The sequence below is a fragment of the Chiloscyllium plagiosum genome, unplaced genomic scaffold, assembly GCF_037043375.1.
Source record: "Chiloscyllium plagiosum isolate Xiang-an unplaced genomic scaffold, Cpla_swu_hap1 HiC_scaffold_4, whole genome shotgun sequence".
NCBI classification, from domain to species: domain Eukaryota; kingdom Metazoa; phylum Chordata; class Chondrichthyes; order Orectolobiformes; family Hemiscylliidae; genus Chiloscyllium; species Chiloscyllium plagiosum.
Genome location: NW_028270142.1, coordinates 81955057 through 81977999, shown reverse-complemented (window position 1 = coordinate 81977999; position 22943 = coordinate 81955057). Strand labels below are relative to the sequence as shown.

General features: G+C 40.7%; 1 protein-coding gene across 5 annotated transcripts in view; it reads left to right on the top strand.

The window, feature by feature from the left end:
* sntg1 (syntrophin, gamma 1) overlaps positions 1 to 21485 on the top strand; it is a 594367-nt gene extending 572882 nt beyond the window's left edge. For 4 of the 5 annotated variants that reach the window (XM_043688308.2, XM_087986417.1, XM_043688306.2 and 1 more), the window contains 2 exons: positions 12540 to 12650; positions 17107 to 21485. In XM_043688308.2, coding sequence (XP_043544243.2) covers positions 12540 to 12650; positions 17107 to 17238 — 243 coding nt within the window. In that variant the 3' untranslated portion in view covers positions 17239 to 21485. Of the gene's footprint in view, positions 1 to 5110; positions 6244 to 12539; positions 12651 to 17106 lie in introns of those variants that run through there. The other variant, XM_087986418.1, reaches the window with a different exon arrangement.
* Positions 21486 to 22943: the final 1458 nt, after the last annotated feature.

Below are 22943 nucleotides of genomic sequence, written 5' to 3'. Positions count from 1 at the left end.
CACCGACCTTTGTGTCATCGGCAAATTTACTAACCCATCCTTTCACTTCTGCATCCAAGTCATTTATAAAAATTACAAAAAGCAGATGCCCAAGAACAGATCCCTGCAGAACACCACAGGTCATCGACCTCCAGGCAGAGTACTTTCTATCCAATACCATTGGCTGTCTTTTTTCAGCCATTTCTGTCCTGGGGAAAAGTCTCTAGCCATTTCTGTCCTGGGGAAAAGTCTCTGGCTATTTACTCTATCTATGCCTCTCATTACCTTGTCCACCTCTATCAAGTTACCTCCCTTCCTTCTTCTCTCCAGTGTGAAAAGCCCTAGCTCACTCAACCTTTCTTCATAAGAAAGCCCTCCAATCCAGGCAGCACCCTGGTAAATGTCCTCTGCCCCCTTTCGAAAGCATCTGAATCCTTCCTATAATGAGGCGACCAGAACTGGACACAATATTCCAAGTATGGTGTAACCAGGGTTTTATAGAGCTGCAGCAAAATTTCCCTGTATCCCATATCTCCTGACTTTCTGAATAAGCCTACTATGGGGAAACTTGACAAAGGCCTTACTGAAATCCATATACACCACATCCACTGATCGATCTTCATCAACTTGTCTCGTCACATCGTCAAAGAGCTCAATAAAGCTTGTGAGGAATGATCTACTCCTCACAAAGCCATACTGACAACCTTTCATCCAACTATGTTTTTCCAAATAGTCATAAATAATATCTCTCAGAATCCTTTCCAACACCTTGCTTACCGCAGACGTAAGACTGACTGGTCTGTAATTCCCAGGGATTTCCCTGTTCCCTTTCTTGAACAGAGGAACAGTATTTGCCTCTCTCCAATCATCCGGTACTCCTCCCATGGAGAGTGAGGATGCAAAGGCACAGCAATCTCATTTCGTTTTTCCCACGGTAACCTTGGATATATCTGATCTGGCCCTGGGGACTTATCTATCTTGATGCTTCCCAGAATTTCCAGCACATCCACTTTCTTAATGTCAATTTGTTCAAGCCTATTAACCTGGACCATAGTGTTCTCACCTTCAACAAGGTCCCTCTCTCTAGTGAATACTGAAGCCTTCCCTACTTCTTCAGACTCCAGACACAAGTTCCCTCCACCATCCCTGATCGGCCCTACCCTTTCTCTGATCATTCTCTTATTCCTCACCTAAGTGTAGAACGCCTTTGGGTTTTTCCTAATCTTTCCCACCAAGGCTTTTTTGTGCCCCATCCTAGCTCTCCTCAGTTCAATTTTGAGTTCTTTCCTAGCTATCCTGTAATCCTCTAAAGCTGTGCCACATCCTTGCTTCCTCAACCTTAAGTAAGCTTCCTTCTTCCTTTTGACGAGAAGCTCCTCTTCTCTTATCATCCAAGGCTCCTACACCTTACCATTCCTTGCCTGTCTCAGTGGGACAAAGTTATCCAACACTCACAACAAGTGCTCGTTAAACAGCCTCGACATTTCTGTTGTGTATTTCCCGTAGAATAATTGTTCCCAATTTATACAGCCCAGCTCCTGTCTAATAGTAGGATAATTTCTCCTCCCCCCAATTAAATACCCTCCCATACTATCTGTTCTTATTCTGAATTAGTGGTACTGGAAAAACACAGCAGTTCAGGCAGCATCTGAGGAGCAGTAAAATCGACGTTTCGGGCAAAAGCCCTTCATCAGGAATACAGGCAGAGAGCCTGAAGCGTGGAGAGATAAATGAGAGGAGGGGTGGGGAGAAAGTAGCATAGAGTACAATAGGTGAGTGGGGGAGGGGATGAAGGTGATAGGTAGGGAGGAGGCTGGAGTGGATAGGTGGAAAGGAAGATAGGCAGGTAGGACAAGTCCGGACAAGTCATGGGGACAGTGTTGAGCTGGAAGGTTGGAACTAGGGTGAGGTGGGGGAAGGGGAAATGAGGAAACTGTTGAAGTCCACATTGATGCCCTGGGGTTGAAGTGTTCCAAGGTGGAAGATGAGGAGTTCTTCCTCCAGGCGTCGGGTGGTGAGGGAGTGACAGTGAAGGAGGTCCAGGACCTTCATGTCCTCGGCAGAGTGGGAGGGGGAGTTGAAATGTTGGGCCACAGGGCGGTTTGGTTGATTGATGTGGGTGTCCTAGAGATGTTCCCTAAAGCGCTCTGCTAGGAGTAGAGGAGACCACATTGGGAGCAACGGATACAATAAATGATATTGATGGATGTGCAGGTAAAACTTTGATGGATGTGGAAGGCTCCTTTAGGGCCTTGGATGGAGGTGAGGGGGGAGGTGTGGGCGCAGGTTTTGCAATTGCTGCGGTGGCAGGGGAAGGTGCCAGGACGGGAGTGTGGGTTGTAGGGGGGCGTGGACCTGACCAGGTAGTCACGGAGGAACAGTCTTTGCGCTAGGCAGAAAGAGGTGGGGAGGGAAATATATCCCTGGTGGTGGGGTCTGTTTGGAGGTGGCGGAAATGTCGGCGGATGATTTAGTTTATGCGAAGGTTGGTAGTGTGGAAGGTGAGCACCAGGGAGGTTCTGTCCTTGTTACGGTTGAAGGGATGGGGTCTGAGGGAAGAGGTGCGGGATGTGGATGAGATGCGTTGGAGGGCATCTTTAACCACGTGGGAAGGGAAATTGCAGTCTCTAAAGAAGGAGGGCATCTGGTGTGTTCTGTGGTGGAACTGGTCCTCCTGGGAGCAGATACGGCGGAGGCAGAGGAATTGGGAATATGGGATGGCATTTTTGCAGGAGGTAGGGTGGGAAGAGATGTAATCCAGTAATCGGTGGGTTTGTAAAAAATGTCGGTGTCAAGTTGGTCGTCATTGATGGAGATGGAGAGGTCCAGGAAGGGGAGGGAGGTGTCAGAGATAGTCCAGATAAATTTAAGGTCAGGGTGGAATGTGTTGGTGAAGTTGATGAATTGCTCAACCACCTCGCGGGAGCACGAGGTGGCACCAATGCAGTCATCAATGTAGCGGAGGAAGAGGTGGGGAGTGGTGCTGGTGTAATTACGGAAGATGGACTGTTCTACATAGCCAACAAAAAGACAGGCATAGCTGGGGCCCATACGGGTGGCCATGGCTACCCCTTTGGTCTGGAGGAAGTGGGAGGATTTGAAGGAGAAATTGTTAAGGGTGAGGACCAGTTCGGCCAAACAAATGAGAGTGTCAGTGGAAGGGTACTGTTGGGGACGTTGGTAGAGGAAGAAACAGAGGGCTTGGAGGCCCTGGTCATAGTGGATGGAGGTGTAGAGGGACTGGATATCCATGGTGATGATGAGGCGTTGGGGGCCGGGGAAACGGAAGTCTTGGAGGAGGTGGAGGGCGTGGGTGGTGTCTCGAATATATGTGGAGAGTTCCTGGACTAGGGGGGATAGGACATTGTCGAGGTAGGTAGAGATGAGTTCAGTGGGGCAGGAGCATGCTGAGACAATGGGTCGGTCAGTGTGGTCAGGCTTGTGGATCTTGGGAAGGAGGTAGAACCGGGCAGTGCGGGGTTCCCGGACTATGAGGTTGGAAGCTGTGGGTGGGAGATCTCCTGAGGTGATGAGGTTCTGTATGGTCTGGGAGATGATGGTTTGGTGATGGGGGGTGGGGTCATGGTCGAGGGGGCGGTAGGAGGAGGTGTCCTCGTGGCTATGGTAAAGGTGAGGCAGTTGTGGTTAATGTCATCAAAATGCTCTCCCACCGAGAGATTTGATACCTGGCCTGGCTCATTGCCTAGCACCAAATCCAAAATGGCCTCCCCCCAGTTGGCCTACCAACATATTGAATCAGGACTCCTTCCTGGATTCACCTGACAAAAAATCGGCTTCATCCTGACCATCTGCAATAAAGAGGTTCCAATCAATATTGGGGAAGTTGAAGTCGCCCAGAACATCTGAACCTTTCCAAGATCTGCTGTCCAATCTGTTCTTCCATCTCTCTGATGCTCTCTGATCCTATAGAAAACACCCAATAAAGTGACTGCGCATTTCCTGTTACTGACTTCCACCCATGCTGACTCAGTAGACAAACCCTCCTCAACAACCTATTTTTCTGCAGCTGTGATGCAGTCTCAAGTTGACAGTGCAACTCCCCGCCCGCCACCTTTCTTTTTACAGTATCTAAACCCTGGAATATCCAGCAACCATTCCTGCCCCTGGGAAATCTATGTCTTCGTTATGGCCACAACATTGTAGTTCCAAGTATGGATCCATGCTCTAAGTTCATCACTCTTCTTCCTGATACTCCTTGCATTGAAACAGACCCACTTTAACCCATCCCTTTTCCCTATCAACTGTGAATCCTTCCGGACAAGCTCTCTGTATTCCATTTCTGCCTGTTCAACAGCTACCATCTGATCTGTCACTCTCATTCGTATCCCCCTGCCAAACTAGTTTAAACCCTCCCAAAGTGCTCTCGCAAATCTCCCACCCAGGACATTGGTGCCCCTCCTTCAACCCGTCCTTCATGTATGGTTCCACTTTTCCCAGAAGGTACCCCAATGATTTATGTATCTGAAGCCATCCCTCCTGCACCAGCCCTGTAGCCATCTGTTTAGCTGCATTCGCTCCCTGTTCCTCACCTCACTAACACAGGGCACTGATGGTAATCCTGAGATTACTTTCTGTTCGTCCTGCTTTTTAACTTCCAACCTAACTCCTTGAAATCACTTTTTAGATCCTCATCCCTTTTCCAAGCTATGTCATTGATACCAATGTGTACCATGATGTCTGACTGATCACCCTCCCCTTTCAGAATCTTGTAGACTCGATCAGAGACATCCTGGACCCTGGCACCTGGGCGGCAACATCCTTTCTGGGAATATCGTTCGTGACCACAGAATCTCCTGTCCATTCCTCTAAATATTGATTCTCTTATCACTTGCTCTTTTCTATTCTCCCCCTTCCCTTCTTGTGTTTATAAAGAAAGTAGAAAGAACTTGCTTGCTCACAGTATCTTAATGTCATTGGAAATTCCAAAATAGCATCAAAATTAGTGAGTTGCTGTTGAAGCTGCATTCTTTACTGTTACATATCCATGTGGATTAACCAGGTTTGAAGCAGAAAGTACAAAAATACATTTTACATACAAATGATTTATCTTGTTTGATGCATAGTGCATTTGAGATCAGTGTAATAAGAAAATCTTCTGTCCTTCACATAGAATCTTGAAGCAAGTGTGGCCTCAGCTGAACATTTCCTGTGAAGTCATCTCCCACATTACAGCACACCCTCTGCATTGCAAAGTTTCAACTTAGGGAATGTGATCACATGCAGGAGCGGTGGGCTTATTCATACAATTTATTGTGACAGAAGAACACTACTACTGAACTAAACTGATGTTCTGAAAGGTTGCAAACAGCATTCCCTGTAATTTTTATTCCAGCTATGCAGACTTCGAGATTTGTATGTAGCAGCAACTTCCGGAACCAGATGTCAGTGCCACGATTGGTTACGCTGACGCTGATCACCACACTTAGAACCTTGGAGTGACTGTCAGCCACACAGCTAAGAGGGAATGTTAGCTGGACACTCCATAATGCATTGGAACTAATATTGCCACTCCTTCACTGTTGCTGGATCAAAATGCTGCAGCAGTTCAAGAAAGCAACTCATCTTTTCAGCAATGGTTAGGGATCAACAATAATGCTGCACTTTCTACGTTGCTCACATCCCGTGAGTGAAGTAAAAACAAAGTAGTGCAAACTACATTGATTAATGTGAAAAATAGATCACTTTTTACTTGTTGACCTGATTGCCCATTGGTCTGATAGTGTAAATTTAAAATGTTCATCCTTGTTTTCAGTCCTGCTCTGGCCTCACCTTTTGCTATCTTTGTAATCTCCCCCAGCCCTATAAGTCTCCAGGTCATCTTTGCTTCTCCAATTGTAGCCTCTTAAAAATTTCCAATATTAAATCCCCTAGCATGAATGGCCAAAGCTTCACCTGCTGGGTTTTGAAGCTGTGGTGTTTGCTCCCCAGCCCCTCTTGTTTAGCTCCTTCAGGGCACTTCTTCAAGCCTATGGCTTTAATCAAAACTTTTGATCACCTTCTCCGGAATTTCCTGCTGTCAAACGGCTTGATAATTCCCCTCTGATGCATCTTGGAACCTTTTGTGATGTGACATATAAGCAAATCACTCTTGTCAGATTTCTCATTCTAAACCATTAAATATGTTTGTAATTGCTGGTGAAAAATACAATTGCTGGTGCCCTATTTAGTACTACACAGATATTTGTTTGCATTTATTTTTGCCAGTAACATATATTACAGAAAAAAAAATTAATGCTATGGGAACTGGAGGAAAAACACCTGGACATGTTTACGTAGGAAGGGGAATGTGGACCTGCAATAAGAATATAAGGAGGTAGGCAGAAAATTCGCAAACAAGACCTCAAATGTAGTTATCTCTGGATTACTACTGGTGCAATGCACAGGAAATGTAATAAGAGAAATAGGAAGATAGGCAGATGAATGCTTGGCTTGAAAGATAATGCAGAATGGTGGACTTAAGATTCCTGGAACACTGGGTCTGAGTTCTTTGCAGGATGTTTTGCTAGTGTTGTTGCGAGGACTTTAACCTAAGTCAGCAGTGTTGGGAACACCTGGAGAGATGGATAGGACTGTTATACTGAATAGAAACGTAGTTTATGCCAGAATAAAGTAGAAAGTAATGAAGTCTAAATCAGGTTTAGTATACATCTATGTAAATAATATATTGTACGATTGAGCAGATACAAGCACAGATTGTTATAGATAAACATGATGTTGCGATAGTAATGAGTCCTGACTCAAGGAAGGGAGAACTGTGTGTTATATACCCTGGGTACAAGGTGTTCAGAAAAAATAGGAAAGGAATAGAAGAATGAGGCCTAGTTGTATTGGTTCAGGAGTGCATTGCAGTGATGAAGAAAGAGAGTATACCCAAGGGTTCAAAAACGGAATCAATCTGGCTACAGCTAAAAATGTTGCAATTACATTGCATGGTGTAGTGTGTAGACATCACCATAGGAAAGCTGTAGAGGAACAAGTCTGCAGGGAAATTACAGAGACATGCCACTTTTATAGAGTGGTTAAATTTGGAAATCTTAATGTAAACTTGGATAGTGCTAGCATTAAGAGTGGAGAAAGGCAAATGATCTTATATTGTATACAGGAAAATAACCTATGCCAATATTTATCCAGTACAACTAGAAAGGATGCAGTATGACTGCAAATGAGTTGAAGCAAATAGACCAAGTGTCAGTGGGAGATCAGTTAGGACACAATAATCATTGTATTGTTAGATATAGGATGAGGGTATTAATTGGGCAGTTTATTAATACTACCCAGGACAGTGCTGACTTCATTGGGATAAGAACCAAACCTGATTACATACTAAAATGAAAGACAAGTAGGAAAAATGAGATGAGGAGAAATTTCTTCACACAGAAGGCAGTTGAGGCTAAAGAATTGAATGTTTCCAAAAAGGAGACAGATATAGTTCTTCGGACTAAAGGGATCAAAGGGTGGGGTGAATGTGAGATCATGGTACTGAGTAGGATGGTCAGCCGAGCTCATATTGAATGGTGGAGTAGATACGAAAGGCTCCTCTTCCTATTTTCTATGTTTCAATAATTGAGCAATGAGCTACTTTCAAAGAGGCAATAGTTTAGGTATCGACAGAGTATATTCCACTAAAAGGGACAGGCGGAACAAGCAAATCCAGAGTTTGATGGATGACAAAGGACATAGAAATTAAGAAAAAGAAAACAAAATGTAATAATGACAAATATCAGGTAAATAATACAATTGAGAACCAAAGGCAATGAAAAGAGATGAGAAACAATATTAGAGAAGTGAAGATGAATTATGAGAAAAGGCTGGCAGTCGGCATAAATAGGGATCCCCAAAGTCTTTTGCAGGCACATCCATAGTAAAAGGTGATAAATAGAGGAGCAGAGCTGATTGGAGACCAAAATGGGATATACACAAGAAGACAAGAGGCATGGCTGACATATTAAATAAATAGTTTTAAATACCTTTCCCAAGGAGGTAGATGCTACCAAGGCTATGCATGCAGAGGGGAAAGTATTTGTCTCTAGAAGGCTTCAAAATCAATAGGAAGTGTTGAAAGGCTACCAACACTTTTAAAGAGAAAAGGGACTGAGACCAGAAGAGATACAAAAAGGGATATTGAAAGAAGTAAGCATGAAAATTACAGGGGCACTGGCTAGAATCATTTAGTGTCTGCCAGACTTAGAGGAGGTGCCAGAGGGCAGGAGAATTGAAGACATTGTAGTCTAATTCAAAAGGATTAAAAGATAAGCACAGAAATTGTAGATCAATCCATTTAACTGAAGTCATGAGGAAGCTTCTCAAAAAAATATTCAAGATAGAATTAGAAGTCACCTGGAAAAAGGTGAGTTGAGTAGAAAGATTCAGTATTGATTGCTAAAGGGGAAATCGTGTTTGACTCAGTTGCTGGAGATTCTTTTGAAGTTGTAACAGAAGTGGTTGATGGGTGGCAATGCTGTTGATATGTACATGGACTATCAAAAGGCATTAAATACCGTGTCAAGCAACATGCTTGTAAGAGCACTTCATGGAATAAAACAATAAGTAGCAATGTGGATACAAAGTTCACTATGTAAAAGTAAACAGACAGTAGTGATTGATGAGTATTTCTCAGTCTGGGGAAAGGTTTGTCATGGAGTTGCCCAAGGGAACCTTTCATTTTTATTATATATCCATGATTTTGATCTTGTTATGCAGGGGACAATTTCAATACTTCTTGATAATGCAAAACTTGGAGGCATTATTAACTGTGAGGCGAACAATATTTTTGCATTCGCTCTTGAGACATGGACGTTGGTGGTTGGCCAGCATTTATTGTCCATTCCTAATTGTGCTTGAGAAACTAGTAGTGAGCTATTTTCTTAAACAGCTGAAATCCATGTGCTTTAGATAAATCTACAAAACTGTTAGTGAGGGAGTTACAGGATTTTGACCCAACAACACTGAAGGAATGGTGATATATTTCCAAGTCTGGATATTGAGTGGTTTGTAGGGGAACTCCAGAAGGATAATAGATGAGTTGGTGGAATGGGCAAACTGGAGACAAATTAATTTCAGTGTGGAAAAGTGTTGGGAAGAACAGGGCAGACAATACAAAATTGGGGTACAATTCTAAAGGGGGTCAGGAGCAGAGGGACCTGGGTGTACGTGTGCATAAATCGCTAAAGGTGACAGGTTAGAGAGAGCAGTTAAACAAGATAATCTCAGCTTTATTAATAGGGCACACAATGATGAGCAAGGAGATCGATCTCAGCTAGAGAATTGCATATTCTGTGTTTCAAGCTATAAGAAGAATATGATCACTTTGGAGAACATGCAGAAAAGATTTACAAAAAAATGGTTCCATGGATGTAAACTTCAGTTATAAGAATAGATTAGAGAAATTGGAACTGTTCTTGGACAAAAGAAGGTGGAGACAATATCTGATAGACGTTTTCAAAATCGTGGGTGGTCTGGATAGATTAGAAAGCGAGGAACTGTTCCCTCACATAAAAGGCAGAGGGTACAGGCTTAAAACAATTTGCAAATATGACATGTGTTCTGCAATTTCACACAATCAGTGGTTCGGGTTTGTAATGCACTACCTGGATATATCGTTGAGTCAATGATTCTTTCAAGTAGGCTTTGGATGGTTATTTGAATAGAAGCAATATGCAAATGACATGGAAAATAGGTAGGTGAGTGGCAGAAACTCACAATATTCATTGGAGAGCTGAGTGGCCTCTTACACATAATAATAATTCTAATACTGTGTTTTATTTTACCTTGAATTTGATTAGATTACTTTCCAAATTATCTGAAAAATACTTTTTCTTCTCAGTGTTGACATTTCATTATTAGTGACTATCGTTGAATGAAACAGTCATAGAGTCATAGAGTCATGTACAGCATGGAAACAGACCCTTTGGTCCAACCCGTCCATGCCGACCAGATATCCCAACCCAATCTAGTCCCACCTGCCCAGCCCAGCCCATATCCTTCCAAACCCTTCCTATTCATATATCCATCCAAATGCCTCTTAAATGTTGCAATTGTACCAGCCTCCACCACATCCTCTGGCAGCTCATTCCATACACGTACCACCCTCTGCATAAAAAAGTTGCCCCTTAGGTCTCTTTTATATCTTTCCCCTCTCACCCTAAACCTATGCCCTTTACTCCCCAACCCCAGGGAAAAGACTTTGTCTATTTATCCTATCCATGCCCCTCAAAATTTTGTAAACCTCTATAAGGTCACCCCTCAGCCTCTGACGCTCCAGGGAAAACAGCCCCAGTCTGTTCAGCCTCTCCCTGTAGCTCAGATCCTCCAACCCTGGCAACATCCTTGTAAATCTTTTCTGAACCCTTTCAAGTTTCACAACATCTTTCCAATAGGAAGGAGACCAGAATTGCATGCAATATTCCAACAGTGGCCTAACCAATGTCCTGTACAGCCGCAACATGACCTCCCAACTCCTGTACTCAATACTCTGACCAATAAAGGAAAACATACCAAACGCCGTCTTCACTATCCCATCTACCTGTGACTCCACTTTCAAGAAGCTATGAACCTGCACTCCAAGGTCTCTTTGTTCAGCAACACTCCCTAGGACCTTACCATTAAGTGTATAAGTCCTGCTAAGATTTGCTTTCTCAAGATGCAGCACCTCGCATTTATCTGAATTAAATTGCATCTGCCACTTCTCAGCCCATTGGCCCATCTGGTCCAGATCCTGTTGTAATCTGAGGTAACCCTCTTCACTGTCCACTAGACCTCCAATTTTGGTGTCATCTGCAAACTTTATATAAACGACAAAAAGTAGAGGGCCCAGCACCGATCCTTGTGGCACTCCACTGGTCACAGGCCTCCAGTCTGAAAAACAACCCTCCACTACCACCCTCTGTCTTCTACCTTTAAGTCAGTTCTGTATCCAAAAGACTAGTTCTCCCTGTATTCCATGAGATCTAACCTTGCTAATCAGTCTCCCATGGGGAACCTTGTCGAACGCCTTACTGAAGTCCATATAGATCACATCTACTGCTCTGCCCCCACTAATCCTCTTTGTTACTTCTTCAAAAAACTTAATCAAGTTTGTGAGACATGATTTCCCATGCACAAAGCCATGTTGACTATCCCGAATCAGTCTTTGCCTTTCCAAATACATATATATCCTGTCCCTCAGGATGCCCTCCAACAACTTGCCTGCCGCCGAGGTTAGGCTCACCGGTCTATAGTTCCCTGGCTTGTCTTTAACGCCCTTCTTAAACAGTGGCACCAGGTTTGCCAACCTCCAGTCTTCCGGCATCTCACCTGTGACTATCGATGATACAAATATCTCAGCAATAGGCCCAGCAATCAGTTCTCTAGCTTCCTACAGAGTTCTAGGGTACACCTGATCAGAACCTGGGGATTTATCCACCTTTAACCATTTCAAGACATCCAACACTTCCTCCTCAGTAATCTGGACATTTTGCAAGATGTCACCATCTATTTCCCTCCAGTCTATATCTTCCATATCCTTTTCCACAGTAAATACTGACGCAAAATATTAATTTAGTATCTTCCCCATTTTCTGTGGCTCCACACAAAGGCCGCTTTGCTGATCTTTGAGGGGCCCTATTCTCTCCCTAGTTACCCTTTTGTCCTTAATATATTTGTAAAAACCCTTTGGATTCTCCTTAATTGTATTTGCCAACGCTACCTCATGTCCCCGTTTTGCCCTCCTGATTTTCCTCTTAAGTATACTCCTACTTTCTTTATACTCTTCTAGGGATTCACTCGATCTATCCTGTCTATGCTTCCTTCTTTTTCTAATCCTAACCCTCAATTTCTTTAGTCATCCAGCATTCCCTGTAGCTACCAGCCTTCCCTTTCACCCTGACAGGAATATACTTTCTCTGGATTCTTGTTATCTCATTTCTGAAGGCTTCCCATTTTCCAGCTGTCCCTTTACCTGCGAACATCTGCCTCCACTCAGCTTTCGAAAGTTCTTGCCTAATACCATCAAAATTGGCCTTTCTCCAATTTAGAACTTCAACTTTTAGGTCTGGTCTATCCTTTTCCATCACTATTTTAAAACGAATAGAATTATGGTCGCTGACCCCAAGGTGCTCCCACACTGACACCTCAGTCACCTGCCCTGCCTTCCTCTGTCATGGTTTCGTATAAACTGAGAAGAGCTTAATCAGTGGAATATAATGAATCAAAGTAATTTGTTATGTGGAGATAGAGTCAGAACTCAATTAAAAATTAATTTTTCAATGTCGAATAGAGATTCAATATATTTTCCAGGAAAGTGTACAGGAATTCAATTTGCTTATCACTTGAAGTTTAATTAATAAATGAGTGAGTAAAGAGGAAGATAATCTCAGTGATTTCTCATGATTTCTGCCAGTCAAATAAAGCTAATTTTAGCATATTATGTGTTTGATTGTTGAGGAGCCCTTCTACTAAGCAAATATTTCACGTGAAAAATTAAAATACACTGTGAAATAAAATGTCAGCATTGTATCATTCAGAATTCTCTGCCATTGACTTTTTAATACTTGTTTTAATAGATTGTTCTCTGGAGATATAAATTTTCACAGCTGAAAGGCTCTTCAGATGATGGAAAAAGCAAGATAAAATTTTTATTCCAGAACATTGACACTAAACAAATTGAAGCAAAGGTAATATGGTGTGAAACAAGTGTCGAACCAGACAAACCTGTGTTAATTTTTTTAAAATATGCTGCATTTGTATTTTTTTTGGCATTGCCATATTTTCATCAAATTGAAAATAAAACTGGCTAACTGTCCACATCACAACTGATCGAAGAAAATCAGCTGAACAGTTGAACTTCCCCAAGAGAACATTAATCTGAAACGTACATGTGTTGTTCAATTAGATACTTTGGCATCCTCCAGTGAAGTGATTACAATGCTTGTGTGTTCAGCTGGAGAATGGGTAATTGACGTCTTCAGAGAGCAGGTCACATGGATTTCCATGTGCCCTGTTAATCTAAAATCTATTCAGATTGGCTTCTGGAAATCAGGCCACTGACGTGTGACACAGATTGGATAAATTATATGCAGCAGCAGTAAGTTACTATGGAGAAAGTATTTTAAAAAAAATACTTTGCATAAGAGAATTGTCCCCAATGTGTTTTAGGAAAGGAGCTTTTTAACAATATACTTTGATCATCAAAACTAAAGTATACATTCATAATTCCACTAAAAGCGTTCAGAGATAAACATTCAATCCAAGGGTTTACATTAGATTAGATTAGATTACATTACAGTGTGAAAACAGGCCCTTCGGCCCAACAAGTCCACACCGACCCGCCGAAGCGAAACCCACCCATACCCCTACATTTACCCCTTACCTAACACTACGGGCAATTTAGCATGGCCAATTCACCTGACCCTGCACATCTTTTGGACTGTGGGAGGAAACCGGAGCACCCGGAGGAAACCCACGCAGACACGGGGAGAACGTGCAAACTCCACACAGTCAGTCGCATGAGGCGGGAATTGAACCCGGGTCTCAGGCACTGTGAGGCAGCAGTGCTAACCACTGTGCCACCGTGCCGCAGTTTAATTTTACTTGCTTCCTGGAGTTGGGCAGGAAGGGTAGAAGGGTGCATAAAATGGTGACAGAAAGGGTTTGGAGGCAAATGATGCCTTAAATAAAAGCTCATTGTGCAGTTGCTGGAAATCTAAACTAAACATAGAAACTCAGAAGCATCTGTAGAGAGAGAAACCAAGTTAACTGAGCATTTTTCTATCACCATGACATATTCTTGTATTTGGGAATAGCTGTAGCTTCAATGTCCAGAAATGGGCAACTAATTATTCTAGTTAGTTAGTCAATTAATAGCCACTTTACAATGGCATGGTTATTTGCCAATATCATTACTGTGTCCCCTAGGCCCCCACCACTGACAGGTAAACTGAAGGTGGAGGCTGCCGATTTTGGCAGTTTGTGATCACAATTATCTAATATAGATAATCAAACATTTTTCACAATTGTCTGGTTATAAAGTTAGTTAAGAAGTAACAGTTTGAATATGTTAAACATTAGTTAATTAGACAAAGAAAAGTATTCATCCATGACAGCTGGGAATAGTTCACTGATACCAGATGACAACAGGCTGTTACTGTGGCTGTTAGTCTCATTAAAGTTGTAAAGGCAGAGTCCTGCTCTCTAGTTGAGATGTTCGGGAACTGATCCCTGGGTCATTCTCCTCTCTGGACCATCTTCCATCTGGAGAAGACAATCTGAGGCCTGCTGGATGAGGACTGCTGCCCTGATGAGGATGCCCATCTCTTGTAAGAAATTATTGATACCCTATTTCTAAGGGTACACAGCTCAAACAATTGTATGAGTCCTTTTGGCCAATGATTATGGAACAACTACTTATAACATTGGATGACTATTGTCCCCTTGCCCACCTCCATTTGAAGGTTAGTTTTCATTCCTTCTGAGAACAGAACCTTCTTATTTTTGAAAACGCTGCGTCACAATAGGATAATGTGGTGTCCGAGAAGTCTTTTGATTATACAGGTCATTCTGCTATAACACGCATTTCATTAACTTGAATTCATTGTAACATGATTGACAAATTGGGGACACTGTTTCTAAAGTGCAAACTTTTAAAACGTGCTTTGGCTATAATGAGATTACATCGCCAATGCTTTAAGTGCTGTTTCTGAAGCACGATTTTCCTATAACATGGGGTTGCACAAGACATAACCACCACATTATAGAAAAACTACCTGTACTTGGGGAAGATACTCAACTGCTGTAACACAGTTAAAGCGACACAGGATATACGGAAAATGGAAAACTAAAACCCCGCCTGTTTAGAGAGACCTCCGATTTCCAACTGGCCTTCCTTTCTAACTGAAGAAGGAATTCCTCATCAGCAAAAGCTGCCTTCTTTAGCTCTGATGCTGGTTCTGGAGAGTTTGATCACCAGGCTTGCGTCACTGGCCCCAGTGCATGAAAATATGTTCGTATCCATCCTCTTTGGGTATGTCAATATGTAGGCACCGTATTCTTCTCCATCCAATTTCAGCCACCATTTTGGCTTTCTCACTTGACTTCAATTGGGTAACAATCACTGTCATGGCTTCTTAATTCACCACTGATAAAATAATCAGGCACATGGCCTACATATCTGGCAAAACACTGACATTGAAATTCATGTTCTGCATTCCTGATTTGTGTTGTCATTATTTGCATATCTGCCCCTTTTTTGCACATCTTGAAATTATTTTGTTCCACTGTTGATGACCATGCCTGTAACTTTCTCAGCTCTGTTCTGGAATTTCCTCCTTAAACGTCTGTGAATCATTTGTCTCTTTAGAACCCACCTCTAGTCAAGCTTACCATCATGCCTTCTAATGTTTTCTTCTCATAGCTTTGAGTTCATTTTTGTTGAATCAGAACTCTGTAAAGTACATTGGAATGCTTTGAACACTAATGACACCATATAAATGAAAGCTGCTGTTATTGTTATTAGTTTCCATGTACAATGCAGTTATCGGTCAGCAATCACTGTGAAGGCATAAGCCAGACCTGGATCAGTGTGTATTTTTAAGGTTATCAAAGAACAAAGATCAATACAGCACAGGACCAACCTCCTTCCTATGCCGACAAAGTTTTACCCTTCCATACAAAAACGGTTCGTACTACAGGTTCCATCTCCCTCCATTCCTTTCCTATTCATGTATACATCCAGGTGCTTCTTGAATGCTGCTGTTGTATCTGCTTCCACCACCTCCTCTCGCAGCGTATTCCAGGCACTCACGCAATTGGTGTGAAAAACATGCCTTGCACATCTCTTCTAAACATCCCCCTGCACCTTTAGGCTGTGTCCCCTAGTACTTAACCCCTCCACCCTGGGCAAAGCCTCGTACTTTCCACTCTGTCCATTGCCATTCATAATCTTATAAACTTCTCTCAGGTCACCCCTCAACCTCCTGTATTCCCGTGAAAACAAACCCAGTCTATCCATCTTTTCTTCTTAGCTAAAATCCCTCATACCAGGCAACATCCTGGTAAACCTCTGTATCCTTTCCAAAGCATTCACATCCTTCTGGTAATGTGGTTACCAGAACTGTACAATATTCCAAGTGTGGCCTAACTAAAGTTCTATAAAGCTGTACCATTACTTGCCTATCATTATACTTAGTGTCCCTTCCATTGAAGGCAAACATGCCATAAGCCTTTTTTTTACTACCATATCCATGTGTGCTGCCACCTTCAGTAATCTGTGGACTGAATCCTTCTGCACATTAGTACTCCGCAGGATTCTGTCATTCACTGTATAATTCCTACCTGTACCTAACCCTCAAAAATGCTATACCTCAAATTTGTCTGCACTAAACTCCATCTGCCATTTTTCTGCCCATTCCTCCAACTGCTCTATCTTCTGCTGTATCTTCTGACAATCCTCTTCATTATCCGCAACTCCACCGATCTGTGTATTCTTCACAAACTAATTAGACCCACCTCGTTTTCCTCAAAATCATCTATGTAGATCATGAAGAGAAGAGTCTCAGCACTGATCCCTATAGAACAGTACAAGCCACAACTGTCCATTCTGAAAACAATCCTTCCACCACTACCCTCTGTCCCCTTTAACTAAGCCAGTTCTGTATCCAACTTGCCAGCTCATTATTCCATGTGACTTCACCTTTTGTACCAACCTGTTATGATGCGCCTTGTCGAAGGCAAGATCTTAAACTAAAAGAAGTGGCAAAAATACTTTCATTTTATGAGGAGCAGAGCAGCTATTCAACTGGCACAGAAATGAAAGTTAGGAAAAAAACTGTCAATCCTCATCCAGTCCTTCCTCCCATTATGTGAGAGAACTGTAACAACTATCCCACTGAATCTGAACGTTGTAATAGCAGTTTGGCCTCGATAATGTTATGCAAGTCCAATTTTCCCCTAAAGAAGGAATCCATTGTTGTGTCTACATAAGTACCACTGACGTGTTTTGAAGGTTAAATTTATAATGTGTGGGATTATGAGAGTTGGGGACAAAGTTTCGCAAGTGGCGCGGTTAAAGTTTGTGAAAATCAGAAATCGTAATTATGCATTTTTATCAATAGTGTCTCCTTATTTTTAATGCAGGAGCTGGAATTTTCCAACCTTTTCGCAGTACTGCATTGTATACACTCCTTTTTTGCTGCTAAAGTTGCTTGCATGGATCCTCTCTACGTTGGAAGCCAGCCTGTTGTTGGGAAGGCCAAGTATAGTAACTGACAGACTCCTTTCTATTCAGTTGGAAAGAATTGTTGCTGCTCTGCTAAAGATAAATATTTAACATGGCGTATCTTTGATGGGTTTCGATAACATGCTTCCAGCTCAGGAGAAAAGTTGTCAGCTTTCATTCTTCTCTTGTCCCATGTTTTCCAAACAGTCACTGATGAGTTGAACTAAAACATCAAGAGTTTACAGATATGGTAGCTTTTCTCATTTTAGTGCTGAAATTTTGTCATGAACTACAATCAAATATTATTGTGAGATACTTCCTGAATGAGGAGTATCACTGATGAACTTAATGTACAAAAGATTTCTTACTGAAGATGTCTCTGTGAAAGCACCCTTCAATTCAATGTGCTTCTGCTTTCCAAAGATGGAAATTTTTATGAACTTACAAGACATTTAAGTGACATGAAAATGTGCTTTATCCAAGGTAGAGATGAGGAATATGATGATTAGAAATTATGATTCAAATGGGCAAAGCAGGTCATTTTTATGTGAAATAATTTTTGTAGTGGAAATGCCCTTATTTTTACAATAAGCCCTGAGTGTTTACTTTTTCCATGTTAAGCTTCTGAACTATATAAATATGAGCTCATGAGCAAGATAACACAAATTAATTCATTGTGATTGGTAAAAATAACAATAATAATTCATTCTTCTGTGAGCTATATACACATGCCGTGCAGACTGAGCTAACATTTCTCTGTTATGACCACCATTAGCTATGTATAATGCAATTTTAATTCCTTAAAAATATACCTATAAATTGCATATTCCTCTGTACATTTTGAAGTACAACGTTCTATAAAAACTCCTGATGAAATTTTAACAATATGAGCTGGTTTTTAAAAGAAAATCATCATAGTCATACTAATAACTATACATCCAATATGTCTTCAAAGATCCTTTAAACAATTCATGTAAATCATTCATTGTAAAGTTTTTATAATCATTTTTTGGAAAAATTGATGGCAGACAAATTTCACAGGCTCTTAGCTGTGCCAACATTACGTAATATGATTCCACTATGTAAGTGGACAAATTAAAAACATTTTTTGCATGTGTTTTGTTAATCTTGTCAAAGTGCAAAGGTTCATTTCACAAATTGCCAACACATCTGTTGTGATATCTTCTAACATAGGTTTTACATTAGAAAATCACAGAAGTGGACTGGAACATCACCAAGTAGTAGACCAGTATGTCACAAGGTGAAAAGGGTTTTTCAAACTTATTTGCATTTTTGGCTTTTTTTCTGCTTTTGGCTTTTTATTCAATATTGTTAGGCATTATTATGTTTAAAGAGGAAATCCTAATAGATCTATGGCACAATATTCCATGTTTTTTATAAATGTCTTTATTGTGTGTATATAAGACAAAAGTAAGCACTACAAACTTAATATGATAACTTATGTTGTGCTGTGAATTCAGTTCTACATTTTACTTCCTTCCAAGAGTTCACTTGTATAATCTCGAAGGTTCATTCACTTATCCAGACACCAAAACCAAAAGTCATGCCGTAGCCCTCTGGAAATTTCTTGAATTCATAGAAGTCCAGCTGTTTCTTGAGGCACTAATTTAATGGGAATCCTACATTAGCTATTGACCAACAAATCCTCTGGTCTTCTTTAAAGACCTCAAGTCATGACTGTGGACTTTCATTCCTTGTAATAAAAGCAAACTAATGCAGTTGCTGGAAATCTGCAACAAGCCCAAAACATGCTGGAGAAACTCAGCAGGTTTTGCAGCATCTGTGGAGAAAGAGACAAGAGTTAATGTTTCAATCCAATATGACTTCATCAAACCCGTTCTGAAGACGAGTCATGTCAGATTCAAAATGTTTTCACTGCTTCTCTCTCCACCAATGCTGCCAAACTTTCTCCAGTGTTTTCTGTGTTGTCTAAGGTCCTAATTGTGGCTTTGTATATTCATGCAAGTTTTTTTTTCTTCCAGTCTATTACAAAAGTATCTGTATTGCTGTTTCTAATCTAGTTTTACAAATTGAAAAGCATTAAACCACGTAAGGATTATTGTAGGTTTCTTCCACCAGCTGCAAGTTGGAGCAAATCATCCAGTTGCTTTTCTCTCACGAAATCCAATTGATTGAGCCATCCAAGTGATGAGCAATGATTTTAGTATTTTCTTAGCTGACGTGCAAACTTAACTGGCAAACATCTCCTATAATATTTTTAAATCTGGTGGTGTGAAATCTTTGCCTCGATAATGCTTGTATGTTCCCCAATCTGAACTGCCTGCTTCTATCAGCAACACAAATCAATACATTAATCAAAATAACCTTCTAAACAAGAATCCACCCTGAATTGAGTGGCAACATGCTACAGTGGTATTGTCCCTATCTGTAACCCAGGAGGTCTGGTTCAAATCAGACTTGTGTCAGAGGTGCATTGTAAAATAGCTGAACCAGTTGATTAAAAACTCTGGGTTCTTAAGGTACAGTAGCTGTGTCTCTACCTCTGGCACACAAGGTTCAAGTCCTATCTACTCCAAAGGTGTGTCATAAGATGTCAAAACAGATTTATTAGAAAATAACTCCACCCTGAATCTGTTTGGCTCGGTAACGTCCTTTGGGTCAATTCAAGCAGAAATACAAAATATTATTTACCTTGAATATAATTTGTTGATTCTACAATGAATATAAATAATTTATATTATAACTGAGCTATGACCCAATCTCTCACCTTGTTTTTTGGAGATGTCCAGAATTCTATCATACATTATTTAGTTTATATCTTCTGTCAACTCTGACCTTGTAAGATAAACACAGTTAGTTTTAAGGGTCATAAAATGTCAGGTTTATTTGAATTATATTTACTTCAGGGATACTCAATCAGTTGCTCCATTTATCTACAGTTAAAAGTTTAACCAAAAATTATATTCGAAAACATACAATCTATGAACTAGATATTTGCAGCACTTTGAATTATTTGTTTAAGTGACCTCTTGTTCTTCTGCAATGAATACTCCTTCTTGTAAATAACTTCTTTTTCACAGAAATCAGTTGAATCATCTCTTTTTACTTCCTTTAACCTGGCACCATTGGCCATCATATTTTCCATGCCATGTGCATTATAAAAGCTTTTCCTTAAGGCCTCAGTCAATTCTGAGATAGTTAAAGGTCAAAATCTAAGCAATACAAATGTGAAATCAAAACAAAAGTATTGTATCTGTCTCCAAATGTATCTCTACAACTGTTTTGCAGGTTGGTGACACGCATATGAAAGGAACATCACTGGCAAAATGGACTGCTGTTCATTGAGTTGCAGAGCTCTATTTGACACAAACTGCTTCTTTCAGACAGCAGCTGGAATCTCTCATCTTTCCATTTTAGTTTTTTTTTGTGTGGTACATTTTCATGTTTGAGAATGAATTAGACTGAGCCTCCAGCCTCTCATCGCATCTTTCCACCTTCATCTAATTTCTGTGGTGTCATAAAACACACTTACTCTGCAAGTAGTTTCCGTCATTTTTGTGAAATCTCAGCAACATTTTCACCATTTTCCTGGGCAGCTCATGCTGAATTTAATTTATCTATTATCCTTTCACTGCATCTCAGCTAATGTTCTGAACCACAGGAGATGTATGAGATCAACATACTTCACATTTTATACCCAAAAGGGATTAAACTATCATTTTTATTAGGTTCATAGTCCAGTATTTTGATAATTTGGCAAGGGTATTAGTCTAAAATGCTCTTTGATTTTTAGAAAATGTTTTCACTCCCATTTTCTTTTGAGTATTCATGTTTTGGTACTTAACAGGAAGACACTGCTTTGTCATTATTTTTATTGTTATTGAATTCACAGTGCTCAGACAGCATTGAATTAACCTTTTATTTCAGTTATATTGTAAAGTTTGTTGCAGTTAATGGACAAGAGTTCTTCAATCAATAGATTGAGTGGAGCATTAATGATATTGGCTTTCAGAAGACAAAATAGCTTTGGTGCTATACTCATGACTTATCAAAAGAGTAAGGAAGCTTTTAGGTGATTCTCAGAAGAATGAGTCAAAATTCATTTATAGTGGAATAGAATTATAAAATGTTGCCAGATCTTGTAAACCTCAATTCTTTTTCAGTATTGCCAGATGTCAGATCTCAATGTCAGTATCAGAATATCTACAGACTGAAGAGATGATGACAGTTGTAAACTGAGCCTTTGATCTGTACAGAAGATGAATATTTGTATGTTTTTATAGTGCACTATAAGCAATCAAAATTAAACAAAATGAGATCAGATTGGGCCAAGCTTGTTTCAATATTATGGTTCATAATTTTTCAAACAGTTGTGTGTTGGCTTTGAATCATCCAAAATACAATTAGTCCCTTCAGAAAATTGATTGATTTCCTTAATTTACATAGGAATTCAAGACTTTTCAGGGTAAGCAGGGTAAGAAGATGATATTTTTACCAAGATGGGGGTTGAGGAGGCAAGAACATGTTACAGAAACTTAGCAAGTTTGGCAGCATCTGTGGAAAGAAACAAAATTATTATTAAGTCCAGTATGATTCTCCAGGCGCTGAGTTTCTCCAGCATTCTCTGATTTTATTTCAAATCACCAACATCTGCAGTCCTTTGCTTTTATTTTCTGGAGAGAGGGCTGATGGAAGTTAAGAAAAAGGAGGGAAAGAGATGTGAAAAGGTGAGAAGACCAAGGTCAAGGCTGAAGAGGAACTCTGGAAATAGATGTGAAGGAACAAGTCAGGACAGTAGAAGTGGGAATATGGTGTGGAGGGAGATAAGAATGTGGTCAGGGGGTCGGTTTAGATAATACTTTCATTTAGAGGAAAGATGGTTGTTGGGTAATTTTCTTTGTAGCAATAGTCCTGGCAAACTCCTTTCCAGTACTGCGTGAAAATGAATGTACTCATCATACCGGAGCTCCATTTTGAGGTTGAAAAGATGAGTTGCATCAGCTGGATTGTTCACAAGTTTTAGTCATTTTTCTTTCAGGGAATTTCCAGCAGCTGTCAAGTGGGGAAGGGTCAGATGGAATGGGAAGAACAAGGAGTCCTCTTCCTGGAGGAGTTGTGGATAATTTTCTCACCAACAAGCTTGTGGGGATAAGGATGTTTCCATCATCCATTTTCTCCTCAACAGCAGGAGGAGAGAAATCTAGTGGCTTATTTCATATCATCATCATCAAAAGGTGCGCCTGAGCAAAATGGCTGAAAGACAGAGGCAACTTTCTCCTCAGTAGGATGGAGCAATGTGTAATGTTCTCTTGGTTGTAAAGATGTCAGTGCTTCATCATTATTTGACATTGACTGGGCCGGTGGGAACATCTGGCCTTAATAGGGGTTGCAGCAATTTTCTTTTGAATTTCATGGAATGGACCTTGTTCTAACTAGGGTAAGTTTCCTTCATAATTTTTAAGTTTGCTGTAAACTACAAGTTCAAATGAGCTATGTGTCAGAATGATTGATTTGTTCAAGGGACTTCATCAGCTTATATGTTATAAAATGTTTCACTTTTATAATTTCACAAGCATACTCTCCAATGTAATACCAGGCTTTTTCTTTTGTTATGACTTGATCCCAGACAAGATTCCCTAATTCATTAAGAATCCAGACAGATACCTCAAATTATTAGGCTCCCAGGCGAGAAGGGTGGATTTGTTCCCTTTCTTTACTCACTTATCCTCTTAATTTGATAAATCAAGGATCACTTCCCGTGTGTATGAAAAGG